The 11740-nt window shown below is 38.1% G+C and overlaps 1 protein-coding gene across 1 annotated transcript; it reads right to left on the bottom strand.

Annotated features, from left to right (window-relative positions):
- Positions 1-1084: 1084 nt before the first annotated feature.
- On the bottom strand, positions 1085-9368 carry CYP1A1 (cytochrome P450 family 1 subfamily A member 1). The gene is made up of 7 exons (XM_073652820.1): positions 9223-9368; positions 6314-7155; positions 5973-6099; positions 4929-5018; positions 2518-2641; positions 2163-2249; positions 1085-1778 (listed from the first exon to the last, which is right to left on the bottom strand). The coding sequence occupies exons 2-7, from the start codon at positions 7148-7150 to the stop codon at positions 1475-1477; spliced, it is 1569 nt and encodes a 522-aa protein (XP_073508921.1). The 5' UTR covers positions 7151-7155; positions 9223-9368; the 3' UTR covers positions 1085-1474.
- Positions 9369-11740: the final 2372 nt, after the last annotated feature.

Raw genomic sequence — 11740 nt, 5'->3', positions numbered from 1 at the left:
AGTAACCCGATGTTTATCATGGTTACCAGCCTGCTCATGCTTCAGCAGGCTGGTAACCAGGAGCAGGACATCGTGGAAAGCTTCTTTCCACGATGTCGCTGCTCCCCTGATCGCTGGTGAGCCTGCCTGTTTGACAGCTCACCAGCAATCACATAGCGACACAGCAACGATCCCTGACAGGTCGTATCGTTGTCGGGATCGCTGTAGCGTCGCTAAGTGTGACGGGGCCTTAAATTGACAACTGTGTGTTATCTTTCCCTTTGTCTAAGGAGTGTGTCCCTTAATTACCATCACTGATTGGACTGTATCAGACTAGGGAAAACGCGAATGGCAACATCAAGTTTCCAATTGATTGTTAACGTTATTGCAAGTATAACCTATGAACGGGACAACGCAGAGTTCAAAAAAAGATGCTCCATAATGTTATGACTGTTCAGTGTATGTAGTAGTATGTCTAAATACTGTAGGTCCAAACATAAGCTACATTCGTATGACAAAACACACTCTTGCATCAGAAACATCTTTTATTATACATCTGTTTTATCATCTCACAGAGATCATACAAGATACAGATATTTACAAAGTATTTAAAATTATCATTACAAGAATATATCATTCACAAAAAGCTTATTTCTCAATATTTTATGAAAAGGACAAAATAGCCAGCTAAAAGTAGTAATTATGTTCTGCCCGTATTAGACTTTCACCTGGCCCTTCTACTAAGAGACATATAACATTAGCTAAATTGAAATTGTGAATATACATGTGCAGACATGGTTTATGTTATGTCTCAAGCATGTATGGCAAGATTTGGCATTACTGTTATATACAATGGTTAATAAGCATTCTCCCTTTACGAGCAAGTTGTTCTACTTTTGAAGGATTCTCAGGAGTAAGAGACTCTAAAACTAATGTCTTGAGTTAATGCGTCTCCAGTCCATATATATAGTTTGTCTCAAAGAATACTCCAGTAAATAATGGTGAACTACCCCTGTGACTTCCATGGGGTTAGCAGTAAAAGGAAGGCTAGTGTTATATATAAAGATACAAATTATATAACTGATTACTTCTTAATCTCCTTAGGAATGTTTAAAGATGAGTACTCTATAATATTTGGTTAATATGATAGATGCATGATACGCAACTTTACAAGAATACCTTGAACATGATATGGCTTGACAAAGAAAAATATATATATATAGCTTGCTCAAATGTACGTTCCTTCATATATGATGATTAGCATAAGCTCTGAAGAAGATTCTTCCTATCTGTAATATCAGGAAGATTCTGTTCAGGTCTATAAGGTCACCCAATGTTTTAGGTATTACTACAACATTGTATCTTCACGAGTTGACTATAGACCAGAGACTATAGCTTACAAGTTGTTCATGCAGTATGTAAAAAAAATGTCATATTTCAGGATAATAATGTGAATACAGTTCTGAATCTATCCAGGTAGACCGTAGCAGAATATCTAATTAGTAGTCACTAATGGAAAACGGAGTTTGGCAGTAAGATGGCACCGCTTATGTTTCATGGTCAGTCCATACTGTGGTGACATGTCCAGTTTTTCTCCTTCTTGTTTGGAGAATTGCATCTGCTGAAGCATGGTAGTCAGGAATAAGAACACCTCTATTCTTCCAATGGCCTCACCAAGACATCTTCTCTTACCCAGACCAAAAATCGTGACTTTTTCTGCCTCTATTTTGTTTATTGATGAGCCATCCGCATTCAAGAAACGTTCTGGACAGAAATTGAATGGGTCTTTCCATAGGTTCCTAGAAGTATAAAACTGTATTTAGATTCTACTGACAGACCCAACAAATACTTACAATGTAATCAAAAATAATTTAACCTTTACATCTCTCAAACAGAAGTTCCTATACTTCTGTGTAATAAAGAAATCTAACCACATTTTAGAATGTGAACATGACATAAAAGTAAATCACATAGTCTATAACATTTTAAATTCTACTACCAAAACGTATTAGCACTGTTTGCACATTATTTGTTTCCTCTGACTTTTGTTGTCAGGGTCAGGGTTAGGCACTTCTATTGTTTACAGATCGGTCTTATGTTGGCAATTTTTAGGTAACCATACTCAAAAAAGGTCATGTTCATAATGGGTATATAACACATTTTTAGAATATTTCAATACTTACGGGTCATGATTTACTTGCCATTGGTTGATAAGCACACATATGCCCTTAGGGATGAAGTAACCATTGAGTACGGTATCAGAAGTTGTGCTGTAACATGAAGACAAATGTTTTACTCCAATATTGTGAAAATTAATGTACATCAGGTGAGCCAATTAATTGTGTACATCATTTTTAAAGCCACATTTAAAATTAAAATTTTTTTCTATAAAAACAGTTGTTAGGTTTCTAATATTTCTGTATGTCCCTCATTATGTTCTGTGAGTTTATATTGAGCAAACATGTTCAACATGCCACTGTAATGCTGCAAATCTAAACATAATAGTTTATTTAAAGGTATTTTAATATCAGCACTTACCAGTGTGGGATTGTGAAGGGAAGGAACGATGAATGGCGGAACATCTCTAAGATGAAGGCGTCTGTGTAAGGCAGCTGAGCTTTGTCTGATAACTTTGGCCGTCTCTCTCTACCAATGACCCTATCTGAAACACAATAAGAATATCTTAATTAGAAGTAATTACATACAGTTTCCTTATTCTACTAAAGCTAGGGTCACATGAGCATATATTCTCTCATCCGGGAGAATTGGGCCGATTATGCAAATCACACTCTGATCAGAGTACAATCCGATTCTGTCGGATGAGAAGATGGAGAAAAAAAAACAAAAAAAAAAAAACAACCTTCTCCATATGCATTCTGTCAGTCTGTGAAATTTGGACTACACTCAGATGATTTCCAAGTGCAGTCTGATGTTTTCCACGGACTCATTGACTTGCATGGCTGAGTGCAATCCGAATATTGGATCAGAGCTGAGCATGTGCACAGTCCCATAGACTAACATTGGTCCGAGTGCAATTCGATGTTTTGTTGGATCATGAGCACATATTTGTTTTGTCGATAAACAGTGCAATCCTAACTCACGACTAGCAACAATGTCAGATAAGTGTCTATACAGGATGAGAATCGTGAGTGAAATGGTTGAATAGCGATTGTTTCACTCCTCTTTTTGCTGGTCTAATCATTGAACGAGCAAACAATCTTCAAAAGATAAAGAATTGTTTTCCTCACCTAAACAATTTTATGCGTGATAAACAAGCGTTTTTGGACACATCGTTCAGTCGCTCAACCCAATCACAATTATCGTCAACAATGCGTCGTTAGAATCTGACAGGCTGTCGGCCAGTGTAAATGGGTCTCAAAGATGGTTTGAGGATATGAACAATGAGTTCAATAATTAAATATATAGTGAGAAGTGTTTGTATAGTGAACAATAGAAAACATCATGGACAGGATTAAAAGATGTTGATCAGTAGTAGTTATTGTTACAATGTTAGTGTTTAAATGTTATGATGGTGAAAATCTAATCTGATCCACAAATTTTAAAACTTCTCTTAGGCTATGTGCCCACGATGCAGAAATGCTCAGGATTTTTTCCTGAGCGTTTCTGCATCTCCCTGGCAGAAAAAAAACGCATGTGGATTGTAGATGTGTTTTCCTGCCAGGGACATGCGGAAATGGAGCGTTATTCACTGACATTTCCGCATGCGGATTGACAAGCGCTTTCCAAGCGATTTTAGCATCACTTGGAAAGTGCTTGTGACAACTAGGTAACACTATATAAATCCATGCAAACTGCATGGATTTATATAGTGTGACCCGAGAGAGTGGTTAAAAATAAAAAAATAAATATATACTTATCCTCCGATGGCCCGCGCTGGCTTGCTTCGCTCGGTGCCGGCAGTGGTGGATTGAAAGACCTGCCGAACTCAGCGTCGCGTGACCCGTCACATGACTCTGACGTCAGCGCAGGTCCTTCAATCCACTGCAAAGTGCCGGGAAGCAAGTAGGAGCGCAGCGCGGTCCGCCGGAAGGTAAATATACATTTATTTTTTATTTTATTCTTTTTTTACAGATTTTTTAATGGTACCTGGGTGTGGATGAGACTCTCCTCTCCTCCACACCCGGGTACCATCCGCACATTAGAACGTGCCAATTACGCAAGTACAGATGCAGTCTTGCGGAATTGGCGCATTCTAATGCAAGTCAATGGCGGCGAAAACGCAGCATTTCCGCAAAATAATTGGTAGTGCTGCGTTTTTTTTCCGCAATGATAATCCGCAGCGGAAATTTCCACAGCATGTGCACAGCACATGCGGATTATCATTGGGGAACATTGCTGCCCTTCTATACCATGCGTTTTTAATGCGTTTCCGCAGCTGCAAAAACGCTGCAGAAACGCATTATAAACGCATCGTGGGCACACAGCCTTAAAGGCCCCGTCACACTAAGCGACGCTACAGCGATCCCGACAACGATACGACCTGTCAGGGATCGTTGCTGCGTCGCTATGTGGTCGCTGGTGAGATGTCAAACAGTCAGATCTTCCTAACGACACAGCAGCGATGCAGCGACCCGTAACGATCTGTATAACGATGCACGCCTATCTGTTTCTGTGTCTGAGTCGTCAACAAGGTCGTTGGTAAGGTGTCAAACACATTGATGCATGCTACCCAGCGGGGCCTCAACGATCAAAGAAATATCCAGACCATTCCGACACGACCAGCGATCTCACAGCAGGGGCCTGATCGCTGCTAAGTGTCAAACGTAGCGAGATCGCTACTGAGGTCGCTGTTGCATCACAAAACTTGTGACTCAGCAGCGATCTCGCTAGCGATCTCGCTTAGTGTGACGGGGGCTTAAGTGTCTCCAAGAACTACCACTTTAGATTTTCTGATTAACACAAGGGAGATTCAGGGGAGAATAACTCACCAAGTTCTTTCTGGATCTTTTCTTGTATTTCTGGGTTGGCCACCAGATACATGAGACTCCATGACAAAGCAGTTGTAATGGTATCAAACCCTACAAAACATGAAAATTGAGCAGTCTTAAAGTTGTGAGCTTGTGTGAGTAAATTAACACTTAGAATGATTGCTATAATTGTTTTTTTAAGTTGACTAAGAATTCTGTAGTGTCCAACAGAGACAGATTGCTGAGTGGATGGTACATTAATTCACTAGATATACCATCACTTACTATAAGCAAGCCATCATTGTAGGTACCTGTCTCGAGTGTGTCAGAGGTGACAGACAGTCGCCCTGCAATGGTTTGCAGGAGATCTCCACGTTTGGCAATGCAGACAGCTGCCTAGATAGGAGGCTGTGTTTAGGACCCAGCGACTACCTCCCTTTAGTCTGGGTGTATATATACCTGGTGTGCCTAGGTGGGTGTTGCCGGTTATACTTATTTCTACTTGGAACTTTGCTGAAGCAGCATCATGTCCTCCCTGGAGTCTTGAGCCGTGTGCCCTGTTGGAGTTCTTCTAAAGCTGAGTTGTTGTTCCCCTATGTTGTCTTCCCCTTTTGTCTTTAGAGTGCTAGCGGAGGTTGACTAGTGCTCATCTCCTTCCACCCCCAGCTATAACCTTATGCCAGGGATAGTAGGACGAGGCACGTGATCGGCGACAGCTGCGGAGACTGTATAGGGACGTTAGGGGGAGACAGGGTGACGCTAGTCCAGATTAGGAGGTCACCTCTTCCCCCTTTCCCTAGTGTCTGGGCTCCCTTTCCCTTTACCTTTTGTGTTGCACTCACACCTGGCGTGACAGTACCAAAGTGTAAGAATTTGAAGAAAACAAGAACACTACTCTGAGTATTGTTTCTAATTATCAATGATTTAAAAAAATTGTGTTAATAAATTATTATTAATAGGCATAAAAGAGGTGATCTATAAAGCCAGAATCAGTGAAACCCTACTACTTATGTATTAATTAAGGATTTCCAGGAAAATGTGATGACATTTTGACTTTACACTCACCTGCTCCAAAAAGGTCATTTACAATGTTGACAATTTTCTGTTCTGATAAATGGACATTGGAGTTTTCATCTAATTTCTTGTCTTGTGAATGCTGGATAAGGGAGTCAGTAATATCCCGAATGGCGTTCTAAAATAAATAAACCAATATTTGTTACACGAAAGCTTTTTTTTTTTTTATTCTGCACAAAATTTATGTACTATCTATTTAACAAAGCCAATTCATCAATCGGTAATTGAGGTTATTTATACAGACTTGTAATAAAGCCTTTGAAGTACATACTAAATAAAATGTTATTTTTTAGAAATTGCACTACCAGTTGAAATTTCCAACAAGTACTTACCTTATCTATTGTTTTGTAGTGGTCATGCACAATTTTCTGTGTGAAGGATGAAAATTTCTTATTGATATCAACAAAGTTCTTCATAGTGCGACTTGGTAGATATTGAAGAATAGGGATGAAATCTGCTGGATTTCCTGATGCAGCAGCTGCTCCAAACTCATCGGTCACATTGACTAGGTCTAGAAATTCTTGGTCATCATGGTTGTATCGTTTTCCGAAGCACATTGCACAGATGACATTAGCCACTGACACAACCACATACCTATAATGGTCAAAATAACCCTTTTCTTCAATCAGCTGCTGAAATTTCCTCACTAGATACTCAGCTTCTTTAGATATATGGTCTTCCACTAGAGTCGTGTCTGACGATGCCAAGGAGGGAGCGATGGCAAAGGTCTTGAGCGCATTGTGGGCCAGTTTACGACGTGCTTTACATACTTCACTAGAATCATGACTGAATGTTAAACTCTGACCATCACCAATTAGACGAAATGTAAAGAGGTCTGGACGTGCAGAAAACACATCACCTTGCTTCAACAGGGCCTGACGGAGTGTTTCCAGTCCACTAAGCACTAAAACAGGCTTTGTGCCAATCTGGATTTGGAGCACATCTCCATAGATTTCACTCATCTTGGTTAGGCTAAGGTGTGGATTCTTGCTTAGTGAGAGTAAATTTCCTATTAGTGGTAAAGGCATTGGCCCTGGCACTGGCTTTGTTCCTTTGGGGATAGTCTTCCTGTAGGACTTAATAAGCAGGAAGACAATGGAGAAGACCACAGAGGCAATGAGTACCTCTGTGGCAGATATTGCACCAAAGGAGTTGATCAAAATTGTCATTTTGTCTAAAAAAAAAAAACAAAGAAAAAGAAAGACCAAGAATAAGAAGGATGGTTAACATCATGAGAGACATCATCATGCGTTATATAATATGTTATACATAGTGTATTGTACTACTGTAGTGTAGTTTTGAGTATGAAGTCAATTGTCAATTAAATGATTTTGACATAGCTCCATGTATCAGTAATAGTCTCAGGTTTGTGATGAAATCAGTGTATGATGTATGCATGTATGATTAGGATGAATGTGGAGTATTTCACCCAAGTTATTTCAATTATATCTTGGTCATTAAGACAAAGGCTAGTAGTTTTTGTATCTGAGTATTGTATTGTGTTTTTCTTTGTAATTTAATAAAGTGGCTTATTTGAGGCTCTGGATAATAACTGCTTCATACACGTTACTTTAATTGCGGTAGGACATTAGGAAAGCCACCAATAACTAGCCTCATCAAAGACTAGAATTATAGTGAAAGCTTATGAAGTAGCATAAAACCAATTTCCAAGCCTTATAGTATTAATAGTACTTCAGTACTTTGATGGTTATTTAAAAATATAGTCACAGGTCATTTTATGACAGTTCACATATATAATCGCCTGTAACAAAGGGAGGAATGTGTGTTTTGGTCAATTGTCAAAATATTTGGGATATTAGAATGTACTTTTTATATCATATGATGCCGTCACATTTCATATTCCATTTGAATCTGCTCCTGACTTTAGCATAAAAACTGCATGTAAGATTCCAGCCACAATCTATTTTCAAATGAGTGTATTGTTATACGTCCATAAAACAGATCCATAGAATTAAACAGTATGCATCAGTATTTCAGCAGTCATTTTTTCTCTTGAGCAAAAGTAGATCTGCATTTCTTCAAAAGAACATAATAGCAATGAATATGGATGCAAAACTGATCAAATGCTGATGGAATATTGACGCATCCGTATGTTAAGCACTTTCCATAGACTTTAATGGGTATAGCATATGCTGAGTTTTTAAAATGTATGTGAAAAAAAAATGCTCATGTGAATAGCCCTATTTACATTAGTACCATATTTTCTGTGACTAATGGATAAAATACAGGTGACAAATATGCTAGTGTCAAAAAAACGCCAACACAGGTATCTGTACCACACACACACACAACTGGTGAAATGTTTTCAGAAATTATTAATATGTTAGAGGTGCAATATTTCCCAGGTATCCAGTTCTACATGATACATTAGGATTGTTTTTTTTAACAAAAGCAAGATTATTTGTTTACTTAGTTAATATCACTGTATACTTCATCAGAAAACATTGCATGGTAGGGTAAAATAACACCGGCATGTAGGAGTAACAGAATACATCACATATATAAAAACTATATACATATGGTAAATGAACAAAAAGGACTGCAGCCATTACAATTAGCACTGTATAAAAGACCAGAGCATCTGATAGATGTGCTATTGTGGTAAAAATAATGAATAATCATTGGTGTCTTTCAAGACAATATACTGCACTGTGAAATATGATAGTGCTGTGCACAGAAAAAAAAAAAATGTATATATATATATATATATATATATATATATATATATATATATATATATATATATATATTGCTGTGCTCTCCAGTGATTCTACTTTGCAGAGCTATAGATTTTAAAAAAATAAATAAATAAATCACAATTGACCCATAGTATGAAAACCTTGCCAGCGATTTTTCTACATTTTTAGGTTTTGTGTGCAATTGTGCTGTGAACTGATGAGACATCTACATGCTGCAATTAATAATTTTACACTAATATCCCATGGTAGCATCAATGCTTTGTAAAAATGAAAAAGCCAGTATCAATAAACAGCAATTAATTTGGGCATTGCCTTCCTAAAATCCTAGGCATGGACATGCATTATTAGACAAGTAATTATTGCACAATCCCCCAATCCCCTTTGTTGCATTGCAGTCACCTAACTGCACAGGAAACGTCATGCTTGTGACATACATTAGAACAGCCTAAGAGACAGACACTGCAATGTACCATGCATAGTGGCATAGGACAAAGTGATGAAAAGCAGGACCCAGTACATACCTTGCGTCTGCTCCTTGCAGAGATGCTGCTCCTAGGTGTGAGCAGGAATAAGGGCTAAGAAGTACCCACAGGAGTACCATAGTGTGAGACTTGCCTGCACTCTCTTATATACTCCTCCCTGACTCCTGATTGGCCAGGGAGCCAGCTCATGTGAGCACAGTACAGGAGAGCTGCCTGCTGCACTCACCCGAATTCCTGGCACCAGTGCAGAGGGTTGCGTGAAGAACATGAAGCCAAGTATTCAGAAGCGATCTAATAGGCAGATAAGCAGCGCAGGCTGCCAGCTCTGACATCCTGTGCACAGGGAGCCTACCAAGGACACACTTAATTACTTCTTTCACAGTATTCATTACAGGCTAGGCGCACGGGATCATCATTATAGCGTGCTAGGAATGACTGCTGCGGGCTGCAGTGGGATATTAGTGGGGTCACACAGCACGCATCTGCCACAGTCATCATTATTAGTCTGCATTACACACCACTGCTGGGAAGTGGATCTGATACATAAGTGCATGAACTGGTCTAAACGATGATCTGACTTCATGTTTAAGGACTACGACTCTCAGCATTGTAGCCATGATCTACATACACCTGTGGATCAAACGACGTGGACGAAACAAGATATTTTAGATTATATTGTGTGTAGAGATCATAGAATCAAATCGAATGCTCAGAGAACAAAACTATAACCATGCAATGTGTGTAATCAATAACTACATGACATAAAGCTCCAGAGTGAGAAGTCTGCACACATGAATGAATGATTCATGGCTGTAATATCAGTTGGTGATTCATTGTGCATATGGGAGATGGCTTCATTCATAGTATAAAGCATATTCCCCATAGACACTTTAAATCCTATCATCTCTAACACTAGTATATAGTGCTAGACACTTGGTTATAGGAAGGTATGCAATATTAGTACATATTAGTAATATACATGGTCAGGGTACTGTCTAAGTAGAATACAGAGCAAGATTTTCAGCTCTCTAATTCCTAAAATTCGTATATAGTGCTGAGCACAATTTAAGTCTAGGGTATCAGTCCATATACATCTTCACCTGTTACACCTAAAGTCGGGTATAGCAGGGGAGAAGCTGCTCTGTAATATCAGCACAGTCTAGTTACATGGTCATCATTACAAATATGACATGGAAATAAGTAAAAAAAAGTGATATCAGCATCCTCTCACTCCTCGGATAGTACTGAGTATTTTTCTGTACAGTGATAACATATATGATTGTATATAGGGTAATATTGTTTTCTATAAGGTTCTATACCCTTCATTGCATCTCCCTATGACATTAATTGTCGGGACATTGCCTGTGGATCCTGCTTCATTTAGGTTGCTAGCATTTTGTTTTTCAACCAATATTCGTTTAACATTATTTTGTGAATCACCTGCTAAAACTATTATCCCACCTAATTATGTTCTTTGCATTTCTTTCACCTATACAACAAACAATAGCTTTCTGTTACCTCCCTTTTTATCCTGCAGTTCAAATGACCACATTTAGTAAGTATTTAATGAAATTAATTAGTATGTGCTTACCTTGACTTATTCCCATATTAATTAGTTCCAAAACGAATTAAGAGTTTTTTTAAATTAATTGTTTAGTTTTGTTTACAGATCAGTTTACCAAATTAACGGCAATAAACTTTTTTTTTTTATAGCAGAACATGCATTGCATGATAATCAATAGGTCAGTGACGAAAAGCTTCACTTCTAAAACGAATATATATTCTAGTGTAGTTCCAGGAACTAATAAATATTTTACAGTTTATGACAGACAGACAGACAGACAGAGAGACAGATAGATAGATAGATATATAGATAGATAGATAGATAGATAGATAGATAGATAGATACTGCTTACTGAATTTCTGCAAAATCTTGAAATTATGTTAAACACAGTTGCATTAATATGTTGAGATGATTCTATGCCATATGCTATACTGTGCACTGTGCTATATTGTACTATATTTTATACAGTTATACTATGAAAGCTACTGTACTATATTAACTATACAGTTTTAACGATACTATTTTAAGTACAATATACCGTACTATATAGTATTCTCTTACTGTTCCATTATTTCTCTACACTGCCATAATATAATAGTATACTGTCATACTAAAATTATTTAATTACTGTAAACTGTACAAGTTTAAGAATGGATAGATCTTTGCTCGTTGGACACATGGCTTTTTAGTTTTCTACATCATTTATGACTTCACTGAAATATTGGAAACCACTATATGAACCCCCAGACCCACAAATGTTCTGTGCTGTAAATGTGTGCTGTGGAGCATTGTGCTGCTACATGTCTCATATGTTCTAAACACTGACTCCTGTTCTCCAGTATTGCAGGTGGTTGGGGGGCTTACAGTAGATGTGGGGGTGCTGACAATAGGTGGGCAGTCATAGCACTATATTACATGTCATAGAAGTATCCTGGTTAACGTTTACCCTGCATAGACCAGTTAAAGATTGGCCAATGTGCGTGACAACTCTGG

The sequence above is a fragment of the Phyllobates terribilis genome, unplaced genomic scaffold (genome assembly GCF_046119375.1).
Source record: "Phyllobates terribilis strain yellow unplaced genomic scaffold, ASM4611937v1 Scaffold_11__3_contigs__length_659146591, whole genome shotgun sequence".
Lineage (NCBI taxonomy): Eukaryota > Metazoa > Chordata > Amphibia > Anura > Dendrobatidae > Phyllobates > Phyllobates terribilis.
The sequence above is the reverse complement of the archived record's forward strand: the minus strand, read 5'-3'. Positions and strand labels throughout refer to the sequence as shown.